Source organism: Salvelinus fontinalis, chromosome 1 (genome assembly GCF_029448725.1).
Source record: "Salvelinus fontinalis isolate EN_2023a chromosome 1, ASM2944872v1, whole genome shotgun sequence".
NCBI classification, from domain to species: Eukaryota; Metazoa; Chordata; class Actinopteri; order Salmoniformes; family Salmonidae; genus Salvelinus; species Salvelinus fontinalis.
This window is the reverse complement of record NC_074665.1, coordinates 68,156,453-68,172,868: the sequence shown is the minus strand read 5'-3', so window position 1 is coordinate 68,172,868 and position 16,416 is coordinate 68,156,453. Positions and strand designations below refer to the sequence as shown.

Here is a 16,416-nt window from a genome sequence, read left to right as displayed (position 1 = left end):
TGAATATGCTCCTCTCCAGTCCTTGCTCATCAACGCCTTCCTTTAGAAACGTGATACGCATAGGTTGTGTGACAGGTCGCGTGATGCTAGAGGAGCAACGGGACCAGCCGGAAGGAGGGGTGAGCCGATGTTTAACCCGATTGAACGACTAGTCTATCTAGCTAGCATTCCTCCTTGCTCCGACGTTGAGTTAGAAAGAGGGAGAGAGAGATTTAAAAACGAGGGTCGCAAATTAGAATTCAGAGACGAATTGGATTTGAATGGTCAAGGCAACTCGGCTATTAACAACGGGACTGAAGGACTCGAAAAATGGCCACATATACATCGCTGAACCCGAAAGAACTGACGAGGCGTGTTTGAACGCGACGGAATCTTTTTGTTTCGGTGTGATTAGCAAACCAAACGAGTTTTGGGAATAACCGAGGCCCTATATCCTCGGTGGATTCTTTTTTTTTTGGATGAGGAGCGCAAGATTGATGACCGCTACCTTTAACAAGGCCAGAATAGCGACATCCCCTTTAAATAAGATTAGACTGGTGCATTTATATGTAATAATATGTAAAACCGTGGTAGTCGTAAATATTGTAACGTAGTCTTACTTGTTTGTGCAGTGACAGAAAATTGTGAGATGACTTCTCAGAATTAAAGCGATTTCATTAACCTTACGAAGTCAGTGGAGTGAAATGTTTTTAGCTGAACGTGAGCTGATAATAGTTATGATCCGTCCCTGATAAACCAAAGGAATGAAGCCAGGACATATCTTTGGGCCTGGATACGTTTTGATCGGTCTGTGTGTATGATCCGAAGGCTCGCCACAGAAGCCAACATTCCAGTGGATTCTAAAAACCCTGGGCTTTGTTTTATGCTTATGAACTGAAGTCGGTTACACCATAAACTATGCAGTAAATCGCCTTCTAACGAAGTATTGTTGGACCTTTTTACTAATTAAGTCTTTTAGGCCCAAGTAGCCGAGAAGAAAGAGTATTTGGTGAGTAAAGTCTAGGCCTTGTGTACAGATATGCGAGTGTTGCCTGTGAAAGCTTTATAGCTGACGACGTTACACATCAAACAAATAGGCTGTAGTTATGTCGCTATTGTGGGGATCAAAGTCCGTCGCAACGTGGTGCAATGTTTATTGAAGGGCTAAGGACACTTGTCACATGTATCTGATTTGCAATCCTTGTATTTTTGTTTCATCCTTTGTACCAAAAAGCTCTCACGAGCGTAATCGTATTAATTGTGAACGTACCCAAAATAGTCGGTGTATTATTGGATGAGAGGATAAAATAACAATTAATGTGCCCTTTGCAACATCGGCGTTGTATCAACCTTGGGCAAGCTTCATCGATTTACAGATGGCTTTATTCAGGGTGACGGTATAGGAAGAATTTCAGCAACGCAATCTTTTACTTATGTTCATTTCTGGAACTCAATCGATTGAGGAACAAACAAACATAAGCGGACGAGGAAGTCAAGGCTAGCTTGTCAAGCTAAAGTAAAGGGCTACGCAGAAGGGGAGAGAAATGTGAGCTTTCGTCTTTCATCAGCTGTATAGAAATAAATTCGTCTCGGCGGTGATGTAACCATACAAACAACCCTAATTTAGACCGATTCAATTTAATGTCTGAACCGTGTTGCTTGGTAGATCTATGTGCCTTTATTGCTATCATACCGTAGCTGGAAATACGAACAATTTAGCTGCGAGAACTAGGCCTAGGCTATACTACGCACAAAGTGAACCATTCGTCAGCCGTTACAGTAGCCGGTTATTGCCTAACCGTGTGATTTCAGAGAAACGAAGGCCTTGCTAACCCTTTACGGTAATTTGCATAACGTCAGCCCGGACCGTGTGTCGTAATCACCGGGGTGTTTTCATCGTTTCCCTGAGGCCTTTCCTGGTGGCTGTGGAATCTGCCTAGGTTTACCTGCTCTGCACAAACAGGATGTGCACTGCTGCCTGGATTTAAAGCAAGATTTAAAGCAATAGTTGAGAGCTGAGGACATTCACCAGTCGGTTGGACTTAACTGTTTGAAAGTGCTAGTGATAATAATAACACTATTTCTGAGTTTGTTGCACAATAGACAAATATCACTAAAGGACTAGTAACATACTAACATACTGGACTTTCTGTATACAGTCATAGGTCTTCCCTCAGTCCTCAAGACATTTGATCTATAGTCAGGGGCTTAGTTCATGGCTACAAATCCAGTCAATCCATAGGATTGTTTTTTTGTTTTTTTATGTGAGAAGGTCTTCGTCGCGTGTCTGTCCGCCGCTCCCAAAATGGCCTCCAACATGGCGACCTCCGACCTGTCCGAGACATGGAGGAACTGTTTCGAAGAGGAGCTGATCTGCCCCATCTGCCTGCACGTCTTCTCCGAGCCTATCCAGCTGCCCTGCAAGCACAACTTCTGCCGGGGCTGCATCTCCGAAGCCTGGGCTAAAGACTCCTCACTGGTCCGCTGCCCTGAGTGCAACCACGCCTACAGTCAGAAGCCTGCTCTGGAGAAGAACCACAAGCTGTCCAACATCGTGGACAAGTTCAACGCGTTGTCTGTAGAGAAGGCCGCCTCGCCGGTGCTGCAGTGTATTCTGTGCCGCCGTGGCCCCCCGCTCCCGGCTGTCAAGGTTTGCCTGCGCTGTAGCGCCCCCTGTTGCCAGAGCCACGTCCAGACACACCTGCAGCAGCCCTGCTCCGCCCTGGGACACCTGCTGGTGGAGGCTGAGGCAGTCAAGGCCTGGACGTGTCCTCAGCACGACGAGTACAGATTGTACCACTGTGAGGCAGAACAGACAGCCGTGTGTCAATACTGCTGCTTCACACGATGCCATCCCAGTCACGGACACGGAGTCACTGACGTGGAGCTACGCCGCAACGATATACGGGTAAGACTAAAATCTGTCTTTTACACACACTCCTTTGATTTAAGAACAAAGCGGCTCAAATTGGGGATAAGTGTGTGTGTCGGAGTGTCAGTCCTCGAGTGTATGTATTTTTCCATTTTGATCCAATCCAACCCCCATTCTCATGTGTTGAGAGTGACAAACAATGTGTTGGAGGGGTGGAACAATGAGGGGTCTAAGCCAGCCTTATCTCCCCAGCACAGGTGCATCCTCGCCTGGGACCGCCAGCCGGGAGAAAGGGGGGTTGTATGGAGGGCGAGGAATTAAGTGAGATTCTTCACTCTGTTCTGTGGTACAAGAGGAGGAATGGTTGTTTATGGTTTCCTTTTTGTTTTCTTGTGATTCTCTTATTTTCTGGGTTCTAGAAAGGAAAGCTGTGGTTGGTGTAAAAACTACCAACTATCCCCAGGTTGGGGATATGAGGGGCTAGTCAGTCATACAGGCTTTTCTCCTGACTCATATTGGTGACTACTTCTGGCCTCTGACTCTGTTTTATGGCTCTGTTAATACTCAGTGTTCATTAGCTTGTTAGTAGCCTACTCTCTGTCTGTGTGTCTCTGTGTGTGTGTCTCTGTGTGTGTGGGGGTTCAACCACATTGGAAGGGTTAGGAAGGTTCTTGTATAACAAACTACAGTGTGAATTCCTGTCCAGATTTTTTTCCCCCCCTGTGGCTGACTACCATCTCCATTTGTAATGAGTGACTGGGGAGGCTGAAGTTAATGTACTGTGACATTGTTACTGCTTAAGTGCATCTTGTGGTGGCGGCAGAGGGGGTAGAGATGCTCCCCATAACCTCTCCACCATGGTCCCCAGCTCCACCCAACCTCCCCAGGGCATGACTGACCTACCTCCCCATATCACTCTTCTCCACTGGTGGTCCTGGTGGAAAATATGTTAGATATGCCATTTCTATCCATCAGTCACCCCCCCCCCCCCCAGTACCCCTTAAAGGTACTGAACATCCCCCATCCAAAGAGGTCCCCCCCACCATCATCCCTGCCCCAGGCTTCTGCTCTGAGCCTGAATCTATCAGCATTCAGGTGACAAACCACTACTACCGTGGGCATGCAGGAAGATACTATAAGAGCAGTGTCTTGCCATACTTATAATCTTTGCCCCCAGGAAGTGTAATTGTGGCGTGGCACTCTGGTTTGGCCAATCTGGGCATGTGTGTTGTAGCCGTGCCAACACCAGCCCAGAATAACTAGTGTTTTGACAACAGTTCCATGAGTGGGGCTAGTGTATGTGGTGTTCTGAGAAAGGAGGAGAGAAGAGTATCTCTCTCGCTCATTCCTCATTCACCAGAAATAGCGATTGGTTGCCATGACAGCTCCCTCCCTCAGATAAACTGTTTGTTAGATGGAGACTAAATTGGCTGCCTCAGCCAACTAGAGGCCTGATGGCGTTTCTCTTCTCATGATTTTATTTTATTTGTTCAGCTATGTATGAAGAGTTATCGAACCCAACTATTAATGACATTACCGTTTCTCTCTCAGCAAAATCTATTGCGGCAGCAGGAGAGGGTGGAGGAGAGAGTTCAGGACATCGATGAGCAGCTCTGTAAACTCGACTCTGACAAGTGTGTGGTGGAGGTATGTCTGATTTCTCTCACAAACACTCTCTCTCTCACACCTCAGCCAGTGAGCACAGGCTGCACACACCCATGCACATGCATGTATACCAGCGACGTATGTGTGTGTATAACGGTGTGTGTGTGTGTATAGCAGTGTGTGTGTATAACGGTGTGTGTTCTCTCCTACAGGATAGAGTGTGTGAGCTAAAAGAGGAGGTGCGTGTGCAGTACCAGCGGATGCAGCACTTCTTGGAAGAAGACCTGTCCCGAACACTGGAGGTTCTAGAGCGGGCGCGTTCTAGGTTCTGCCAGGAGAACGCGGGCCAGGTTCTAGCTCTGGGAGAACAGAGACACGAGGCCCAGAAGCTGCTCAGCTCGGTCCACACGGCCTTCGGCAAGGCTGAGGAGCTGGGCTTCATGAAGAATACTAAACCTGTCAAGATCCTCATGGAGAGGTGAGAGATACAAAAAGGCACTTACAGAAATGGCTTATTGCACACATTACAACTGTAGTCATGTTACAATTGTCATGATACCATTACTATTTTATTTATATAGAACAGAATTCCAAACTCCTTACATATCTTTTTATGACAGGATCAGACATGTAGCAGGGAGACAGAGTAGAGAGCAGAAATGCGCAGGGCTCATGCGGGGATCGAACCGGAACTATATTTTTAATGGAGCGCTAATATACCAGGCTTGTTGCATACATATTTGTGTGTTGCAGGTCTCAAGCGTGCGTGGGAAGTGCGCTCCCTCCCTACAAGGTGGGCAGTCTCAACTCTAAGTTGTTCCTGTCAGAACTCTCCAAGAGAGAGAAGAGCCTACGGAAAACACTGGAAGGTAGGATCAAGAGAATCATCTTTACAGAATCTTCACACCTGTATCTGATTGTTTGTGTTGGTAGATCAAGGGAATTCATATGTGGCTTTGTAAGTCTGATCCCCCTTTTTCTCTACCTCTCTCCCTCCCCCCTCTAGCCCCCCTAGCCCCTCCCTCCTCGTTCCTCCAGTCCGTCCAGGCGTATCCCAGCGGCCTTGGCTCCGGGGCAGAGAAACGCAAACACTCCTCTGTGTTCCCAGAAAGCAACGGAAGCGCCGGGAAAACATCTGCTTCCGGGTTCAAGGACTCATCATCCAAGCAGCCCTACCTAGGCCCAAACTCTGCCCCTGGGGAGGGCCAATCCTCTAATCAGCAGCCTCTGGTTCCCTGTGGCCCCTCCCACATGAACGAAAATGGCGGAAGTGGAAGTGGCTCTCTAACAAATCACCATTCAGGGTCTGTGTTTGGTCCCTCCCACTTTCCCCCTGCTGGCGGTAGCTCCTCCCATACTTCTCAGCAGGCAGTGCTCCCCCAGTATGGTGGGCGTAAGATCCTGGTGTGTACCATGGATAATTGCTACTGCTCTGGGGTACCCTCTGTGTCAGGCCACCGCGGCCACCCTCCCTACCCACGTTCAGGCTCCTTTCCCTGGGTAAGCACCCAGGACTACCCCCCTCCCCCTGGCCTGGCCTCTGGAGCTCCAGCCATGCAAGGGCTGGCTGTCAGAGACTGGATAGATGCACAGCAGACGCACAGACACACAGACTTCTATGGCCTGTATGGGCAGCCCTCCACCAAGCACTATGTCACCAGTTAACACGCATACATTTATCTATACACACACATACTTCTACAGTCAAACGGCTCTCTACTACCCACTACGCTACTAGTTAAATAAACGCATGTCTACACATGTAGACACACACAGAACCTACATACATACAGGTACACACAGACGTTCACTTCTACATGTTATACGGACAGTCCTCTGCTAAGCACCATGTTACAACTCGTATAGATGCACTTACAAGCACTCTCGGGGGCGGGGTTGACATGTATTCGTTTTCTCTGTCAGACAGACACACAGTGTACTGTATGATGATATACGTCTCTTTGTGCAAAAACTGTTGTGCAGAAACGTTTTAGCGACATCTCCTTCCCCGTTGTAGTGAGATCGATAGCCTTATGTTATAATTATTTTCCATGTTTATTGAACATGGTCTGATAACTGTAAAGAGAACAATGGTTTATTACTGTTACAGCTCTGGTTTTGTCTCCTCTCCTTGCTGAGTTCAGGGATGTACTGTGCAGCTTGAACACACTCGCTCTTCCAAGTTCTCTTCTGTGTGTTGCTGGGACACCATTTCTATGCACTTTGGGGGGGGGGGGGGGGGTGTGTTGGGATTTCTCTCTGTGTAGAAGTTGCTCTGTAGACAGGTCTAGGATTAGCTACCCTCCCTGTAGACACAGGTCCAGGATCAGCTGACCTGTCCCCCAGTCCAAACCTTAAACATCAGTGGGTCAAATGGCAGAAACTGTCCCTAGATCAGGGTTTAGGGGCAACTGTAAACCTACTTCATTATGGACCTTCTTTATTCCCATTGATCCAAATCCCATCAGAGAGGGGATCCGACCCCCTTCCTTTGTGCTGCCAGGCTTCCCATCGGATTGAATTCTTCCATCTGAGAGAGCTCCTTTTTTAGTTTTATTAATATACGGATCATGACACAAGTGATTCCCATATGGCATGTGAGTAATCATACCATATGAGCAGGTATCATGTTTGTCTTGAAGACAATTGGACTCGTAGACAGGATGGTGGCTCGGCGAGCAACTACATGGCCTGGACTGTACTGGACAGACCAAACAAATCAACTCAAGCATCTGGGAGTGTGACGGTGACAATGCGTTAATAATGTACTTCCTGCAGGGTGATGTCACTTCCTTTTAACAAGCACACGCTCTTGGCTTCCTGTTTTGCAGCTGTAAGCATGCAGGGAAGAGTTTTATAAAGCACTCTGGAATAAAAAATAAATAAAACAAGAAATGGGAAAATAAAAAGATGAGTGGAAGTAATGGTTGAGGGTTTTTTTCATGAACTTTTTCTAAGAGAAACTGGACTGTTTGACTTAAGCATTGGTTTAAACAAATATTGGAAGGGAACTGTTACAAGAACAGTTGACCAATAGAGAAAAAAAATGGGAGACTTTTTTTGTAAATATTTTGAAGTGAAAAATAAAGGACGTCAATTGGAGGGTTCCAAATAAATCAAGGCATTTAATTAAGTTACTTCCCTCCATTTCTTGATCACAACTCAAGTCTCTTCCTCTTTTCTCTTGTCGGCCTTTATTTTCAGATCTGTCAAGTAAATAGTTTTACTTATAGATACTGAACTACACTTATACATTTATGTGGATGCTACCATGATGACGGACAATCCTGGCTGAATCGTGAATATTGATGAGTGAGAAAGTTAGACGCACAAATATCTTACCCCCAAGACATAACCTCCCACCATTACAATAATAGGTGGTGAGCATTTTTGGCAGGGGGGGTTATGATATTTGTGTGTTTAACTTTCTCACTCATTATTCACGGTTCATTCAGGATTATCCATCATGGTAGCATCCACATTCATGTAGAAGTGTTTTTAAACATATTATATTCTTATTTACATTAGGTGACCCCAAAATGACTACATGATTTACCGTTCATTTCTTTTGGGCACTAAATAATCTGGAACAACCAAAACAAACAGCATATGCATCCAACAAATGTGTCGAGTCACAAGTTTGATGTAGTCATTGTGTGCTATGAATATGGGACCAAATACTTAACTTTTCACTACTTTAATACACATGTGAATTTGTCCCAATATTTTTGCTCCCCCAAAATGGGGGTGAATATGTACTAACAGTGATGTAATTTCTAAAAGGTTCACCCAATATGCATGAAAATACACTCATTAAAGCTGACAGTCTGCACTTTAACCTCATAGTCATTGTTTGATTTCAAATCTGGGTATAGAATCAAAAGAAGAGAATGCTTCACTGTGCCAAAAATTAGAGGGCACTGTAAATCTCATTGCTTGGTATGTAGTGGGTTGAAGGGGAGACTCCCATAAGAATACAACCACCACACATATTGTAAGACATCCAACTGACCCTGTCATTTACTGGGTGTTTGTCTGAGTGAAGCTGCCAGAAGACCCTGTGGTCAGGGGTGGTAGACATACAGTAAAAATTGTGCTGCTCTTTCTCTGTAGTGATGAGTCGGGTGGGAGCCTCCCTCCATCTCACACACTGGATCAAAGTCGTTCAGCTCTGTCTCTGGTGGAGTCAGGGGTGGGGAAGTTGGTAAAACCTTGAGGATAGGTTATAAAGAAAGCTGAGCTCCAGTTAACAAACTGGTTGGAGAAGTCATCTTATCTCTGAGGCGAGGTTGGTCTGTGGAGGGCCAGGCGCCTGAATCTGGGTCAGAATCTTGGGTTGGCTGTCCGCCCCCTCACCCTTACAGCTCACACACACAGTCGTCTGTTAACCAGAGAAATTACCGAATAAGAAACTGAGATCCACCCACTTCGCCCACCAACAGAACTACATACTAACATCAGTAGTGTAATATCAGCAGGTTTTTATTGCAGTGAAAACTTCATGGGTAGTGGAGGCACATCTGAGAAAGAGAGAGAGGAATCTGTCTATCAGGGTGGGTGTGTTTCAGGCTGACTAAGCTGTAGCTTTAAAGCTTTCTGCCACCTAGCACTTTGGACCTCAATCCTCTTCAGCTAGCAGAGATGATCCACTATTGTGTGTCAGAGAGAGTTTTTATTTTTGTATTAGTATTTTTATTAGCCTATCAGCATGCTAGCTCATTCTCCTTCGGATGATAACAGTAACTTTGTTTTACATTTGAGTTCTTTACAGCTATTTTGTTACATATACATTATCAATACATTTCACATTTATGATATTTCTATACACAGTATTACATGACAGAAAATAGTTTGATTTACACATTAAATGGTCCTCAGAAATGTCCGGTATACATGATACAGTACATGGTCTTTTTGGTCATAACTATTACAGATCATGAGCTTTTAGCATAGGGGTGATTTTGTGTATGTGTGAAGAGAGGAGGACATTACTATCTGCTCGTCGTCAACCAGGTTTGGCTTGACTAATACGTTTCTTTAAACCCATATTCCTAGCTAGGCCATGCAGGTTCACTAATCTCTCCATCATCAGCGTGTCGATACCTAGCTCTGGTCCAGGGCATTAGTGTGGCTTGCTAACGCTGAGCTCAGTATTAGCAAGCTGCACTTAATGCCCTGGACCAGAGCTAGTTGATGTACGATGGGTTTGACAGTGATGTGAATTGTAGATCAGATAATCTGCAGCAAAGCACGGAGTTTAGGCTGACCCTGGCCAACAAACAGTATCACATGACTCTGTTAATAAACGAGCCAGCATAGCACCTACAGATGGTCGCCTCGCTTCGAGTTCTTAAAAAAACTATGCAGTATTTTTTTTTATGTATTATTTCTTACATTGTTACCCCGGGAAATCTTAAGTCTTATTACATACAGCCGGGAAGACCTATTGGATATAAGAGCAATGTCAACTTACCAACATTACGACCAGAAATACGACTTTCCCGAAGCGGATGCTCTATTCGGACCACCACCTAGGACAAGAGAGCTAATTCCAGTAGGTGATCCAAAACAACGACGCAGCAGAAGGAGCAGACGAAGCGACCACCTGGCCAGCCTCCGCAGACGTGCACACCGCTCCCGAGTATACTACTAGCCTATGTCCAGTCTCTTGACAACAAGGTAGATGACATTTGAGCAAGGGTTGCCTTCCAGAGAGACATCAGAGATTGTAACATTCTCTGTTTCACGGAAACATGGCTCTCGGGATATGTGGTCGGAATCAGTTCAGCCACCGGGCTTCTCCATGCATCGCGCCGACAGAGATAAACACCTCTCTGGGAAAAGGAAGGGCGGGGGTGTATGCTTTATGATTAACGACTCATGGAGTAATCATAACAACATGCAGAAACTCAAGTCCTTCTGCTCACCTGATCTAGAATTCCTTACAATCAAGTGCCGGCCATTTTACCGGCACTGGCGAGATAATTCTCGTCAGTTAATCGTCACAGCTGTGTACATTCCCCCTCAAGCAGACACCAAGACGGCCATCAAGGAACTTCACGGGACTATATGCAAACTGGAAACCATACATCCTGAGGCTGCATTTATTGTAGCTGGGATTTTGAACAAAGCAAATTTGAGAACAAGTCTACCTAAACTCTTCCACCATATTGATTGCGCTACGCGCATGCGCAATACCCTCGAACACTGCTACTCTAACTTCCGCGATGCATACAAAGCCCTCCCCCGCCCTCCCTTTGGCAAATCCGACCATGACGCCATCTTGCTCCTTCCGTCTTATAGGCAGAAACTCAAACAGGATGTACCAGTGACGAGAATCATTCAACGCTTGTCCGACCAATCGGAAACCACGCTTCAAGATTGTTTTGATCACGAGGACTGGAAGATGTTCCGGTCAGCCTCAGAGAACAACATCGACCTATACGCTGACTCGGTGAGTGTGTTTATAAAGAAGTGCATTGGAGATGTTGTACCCACTGTGACTATTAAAAGCTACCCTAACCAGAAACCTTGGATGGATGGTGGCATTGTCGCAAAACTGAAAGTGCGATCCACCGCATTTAACCATGGAAAGAGGTCTGGGAATATGTCTGAATATTAACAGTGTATCTATTCCCTCCGCAAGGCAATCAAACAAGCAAAATGCCAGTACAGGGACAAGATGGAGTTGCAATTCAATGGCTCAGAAACGAGACGTATGTAGCAGGGTCTACAGGAAATCACGGACTACAAAAAGAAATCCAGCCATGTCACGGACACCGACGTCACTCTTCCAGACAAACTAAACACCTTCTTTTTCCGCTTTGAGGATAATACAGTGCCACCGCCGCAGCCCGCTACCAAGAACTGCGCCCCTCTCCTTCTCTGTGGGTGACGTGAGTAAAACGTTTAAACGTGATAACCCTCGCAAGGCTGCTGGCCCAGATGCCAACCTAGCCACGTCCTCAAAACATGCGCAGACCAGCTGGCTGGTGTATTTACAGACATATTTAATCTCTCCCTATTCCAGTCTGTTGTTCCCACATGCTTCAAGATGGCTACCATTGTTCCTGTACCCAAGAAGGCAAAAATAACTGAACTAAATGACTACCGCCCTGTAGCACTCACTTCTGTCATGAAGTGCTTTGAGAGAATAGGCAAGGATCATATCACCTCCACCTTACCGGCCACCCTAGACCCACCTCAGTTTGAATACCGCCCCAACAGGTCCACAGATGACGCAATCGCCATCACACTGCACACTGGCCTATCCCATCTGGACAAGAGGAATACCTATGTAAGAATGCTGTTCATTGACTACAGCTCAACATTCAACACCATAATAGTACCCTCCAAGCTCATCATCAAGCTGGAGGCCCTGGGTCTCAACCCTGCCCTGTGCAATTGGGTCCTGGACTTTGACAAGCCGCCCCCAGGTGGTGAAGGTAGGAAACATCTTCACTTCGCTGACCCTCAATACTGGGGCCCCACAAGGATGCGTGCTCAGCCCCCTCCTGTAATCCCTGTTCACCCATGACTGCGTGGCCATGCACGCCTCCAACTCAATCATCAAGTTTGCGGACGACATAACAGTAGTGGGCTTGATTACCAACAACGACGAGACTGCCTACAGGGAGGAGGTGAGGACACTCGGAGTGTGGTGTCAGGAAAACAACCGCTCACTCAATGTCAACAAAACAAAGGAGATGATCGTGGACTTCAAGAAACGGCAGACCCCTATCCACATCGAAGGGACAGCAGTGGAGAAGGTGGAAAGTTAAGTTCCTCGGCGTACACATCACGGACAAACAAATGGTCCACTCACACAGACTGTGTGGTGAAGAAGGCGCAACAGCGCCTCTTCAACCTCAGGAAGCTGAAGAAATTTGGCTTGTCACCCAAAACCCTGACAAACTTTTACAGATGTACAATTGAGAGCATCCTGTCGGGCTGTATCACTGCCTGGTACGGCAACTGCACCACCCTCAACCGCAAGGTTCTCCAGAGGGTGGTACGGTCTGCACAATGCATCACCGGGGGCAAACTATCTGCCCTCCATGACACCTACAGCACCCGATGTCACAGGAAGGCCAAAAAGATCAAGGACATCAACCACCCGAGCCACTGCCTGTTCACACCGTTACCATCCAGAAGACGAGGTCAGTACAGGTGCATCAAAGCTGGGATAGAGAGAAACTGTTTTTCAGTCTATCTCAAGGCCATCAGATTGCTAAACAACAATCACTAATTCACAGAGGCTGCTGCCTGCATTGAGGCCCAATCACTGGCCACTTTAATAAATGGATCACTAGTCACTTTCTACAATGCACTCTAAATAATGCCACTTTAATGTTTACATATCTTACATTACTCATATCACATGTATATACTGTATTTTATACCATCTAATGCACCTTGCCTATGCCGCTTGGCCATCGCTCATCCATATACTTACATGTACATATTCTCATTCACCCCTGTAGATTTGTGTGTATTAGGTAGTTGTTGGGGAATTGTTAGATATTACTGCACTGTCTGAACTAGAAGCACAAGCATTTCACTACACTCGTTAACATCTGCTAACCATGTGTATGTGACAAATCAAATTTGATATGCTAACCCTATTATCTGTAGCGCTCATGGGAGGATAGACTCAGGAAGACATGGGCTTGGTGGGTGAGGTAGGAAGATGTATGAGGTGTATTGAGAGTATGGTTTGATTTATCTTAACATTTCAAAGTGATTCACATTCTTATAATGCATGATCCTTTTCCCCTCCACGTCTCCCCCACCTTCTGTACCACTCCCACCTATTTCCTATCTGTTGGTGGGATATGAAATCTGTTTCCTGTTTCATCTGTAATCATCGCAACTCAGACCTGATTGGTTGAAGAGAAAGAGGCCGGTATGAAGCATGCTGGTCTCTCTCTCTCGATTCAAGAGGAGAAAAAGGCAGTAATCCTGTCACCTCAAAGATAGGCATCACACTCCCCTCTGTGTGGCTCCTCACGTTGCCCACACACACACACAACTTTTATGCACAGATAAACCAACCACAGAACTTAGTCATTCAGATTGTTGAAGATAACAGGCCTTAAAGGCCCAGATTGTCCTGTATTTTATATCTATTTTCACACAATACATTTTTTAAATTTAACCTCTTTAACTAGGCAAGTCAGTTAAGAACAAATTCTTGTTTACAATGACGGCTTACACCAGACAAACCTGGATGATGCTGAGCTAATTGTGCGCCGCCCTTTGGGAACTCCCAATCACGGCCGGTTGTGATACAGCCTGGATTCGAACCAGGGTGTCTAATGACGCCGTAAGCACTGAGATGCAGTGCCTTAGACCGCTGCGCCACTCGGGAGGCTGGAATAATACTGTGAAATAGTGAAAATTATCATGCCTTTTTAGTGTAAGCTGTTTGAAAGACTGCCTGAAATGTCAGCCTGTTAGGGTGGGACGGAGTTTTTGCCTGCCTGGTGACATCCAAAGACGGTAAATTAGTTAATAGACCAATTAGAAATAGAGTTCCAAACCTTTCTGCCAATAACAGATTTTTTTTTCCCCCCGCTGCCCACACAGAAAACTCACAGAAAATTCTTGCTTGAGAAATCACTATGCCGAGTTGCTATTTTTGACCATTTTAATTGAAAAGATTCACAGTAAGGTACACTATATATACAAAAGTATGTGGACATCCCTTCAAATTAGTCGATTCGACTATTTCAGCCACACCCATTGCTGACAGGTAAAAATTAAAATTGAGCACACAGCCATACAATCTCCATAGACAACCATTGGCAGTGGAATGGCCTTACTGAGAGCTCAGTGAATTTCAACATGGCGCCGTCATAGGATGCCACCTTTCCAACAACTTTGTTCGTCAAATATATGCCCCGCTAGAGCTGCCCTGGTCAACTGTAAGTGCTGTTAATGTGAAGTGGAACCGTCTAGGAGCAACAATGGCTCAGTCGAGAAGTGGTAGGCCACACAAGCTCACTGAACGGGACCGCTGAATGCTGAAGCGAGTAAAAATCATCTGTCCTCAGTTGCAACACTCACTACCGAGTTCCAAACTGCCTCTGGAAGCAACGTCAGCACAATAACTGTTCGTCGGGAGCTTCATGAAATGAGTTTCCATGGCCGAGCAGCCACACATAAGCCTAAGATCACCATGCGCAATACCAAGCGTCGGCTGGAGTGGTGTAAAGCTCGCCGCTATTGGACTCTGGAGCAGTGGAAACGCGTTGTCTGGAGTGAGGAATCACGCTTCACCATCTGGCAGTCAGACGGACGAATCTAGGTTTGGCAGATGCCAGGAGGACCCTACCTGCCCCAATGCATAGTGCCAACTGTAAAGTTTGGTGGAGAAGGCATAATGGTCTGGGGGTGTTTTTCATGGTTTGGGCTAGGCCCCTTAGTTCCAGTGAAGGGAAATCTTAACGATACAACATACAATTACATTCTAGACTATTCTGTGCTTCCAACTTTGTGGCAACAGTTTGGAGAAGGCCCTTTCCTGTTTCAGCATGACAATGCCCCCGTGCACAAAGCAAGGTCCATAAAGAAACGGTTTGTCAAGATCAGTGTGGAAGAACTTGACTGGCCTGCACAGAGCCCTGACCTCAACCCCATCAAACACATTTGGGATGAATTGGAACGCCGACTGTGAGCCAGGCGTAATCGTCCCACATCTGTGCCCGACCTCACTAATGCTTGTGGCTCAATGGAAGCAAGTCCCCACAGCAACGTTCCAAAATCTAGTGGAAAGCCTTCCCAGAAGAGTAGAGGCTGTTATAGCAGCAAAGTGGGGACCAACTCCATATTAATGCCAATGATTTTGGAATGAGATGTTCAACGAGCAGGTGTCCACAGTTTTAGTCATGTAGTGTACTTAATTGTTACCCAGAAATGATTTGATATTGAGATAAAAACTGCTGCTCTGTGCTCAAATATGTCTTAATTTTTAAAAATGTAACTAGGCAAGAACAAATTCTTATTTACAATGACGGCCTACCAAAATGCCTCCTGCGATGAATAAAAAAAAAAAAAATGTTAAGAAATATAGGACAAAACACATCACTACAAGAGAGGCAACACAACACTACATAGAGACCTAAGACAACAACATAGCAAGGTAGCAACACATGACAACACAGCATGGTAGCAGCTCAACATGGTAGCAACAACATGGCAACAGCTCAACATGGTACAAACATTATTGGACACAGACAACAGCACAAAGGGCAAGAAGGTAGAGACAGCAATACATCAAGCAAAGCAGCCACAACTGCCAGTAAGAATATCCATGATTGAGACTTTGAATGAAGAGATGGAGATAAAACTGTCCAGTTTGAGTGTTTGTTGCAGCTCATTCCAGTCGCTAGCTGCAGCGAACTGAAAAGACAAGCGACCCAGGGATGTGTGTGCTTTGGGGACCTTTAACAGAATGTGACTGACGGGTGTTGTATGTGGAGGATGAGGGCTGCAGTAAATATCTCAGATAGGGGGGAGTGAGGCCTAAGAGGGTTTAAATAACCATCAACCAGTGGGTCTTGCGACAGGTATACAGAAATGACCAGCTTACATAGGAGTATAGAGTGCAGTGATGTGTTCTATAAGGAGCATTGCTGGCAAATCTGATGGCCGAATGGTAAAGAACAACTAGCTATTGTTGATGTAAATTGAGAAGAGCGGGGGCCTAGGATCGAGCCTTGGGGTACTCCCTTGGTGACAGGCAGTGGCTGAGACAGCAGATGTTCTGGCTTTATACACTGCACTCTTTGAGGTAGTTAGCAATCTAGGCCAAAGACCCCTCAGAGACACCAATACTCCTTAGCCGGCCCACAAGAATGGAATGGTCTACCGTATCCAAAGCTTTGGTCAAGTCAATAAAAATAGCAGCACAACATTGCTTAGAATCAAAGGCAATGGTGACATCATTGAGGAACTTT

The 16,416-nt window shown here is 45.9% G+C and overlaps 1 protein-coding gene across 1 annotated transcript; it reads left to right on the top strand.

The window, feature by feature from the left end:
• The first annotated feature begins 5 nt into the window (after nt 1-5).
• On the top strand, nt 6-8,294 carry LOC129860508 (E3 ubiquitin-protein ligase TRIM8-like). The gene is made up of 6 exons (XM_055930947.1): nt 6-119; nt 2,252-2,887; nt 4,403-4,498; nt 4,669-4,934; nt 5,210-5,325; nt 5,463-8,294. Exons 1-6 carry the CDS (start codon nt 6-8, stop codon nt 6,119-6,121), a joined length of 1,887 nt encoding a protein of 628 aa, XP_055786922.1. The 3' UTR covers nt 6,122-8,294.
• Nucleotides 8,295-16,416: the final 8,122 nt, after the last annotated feature.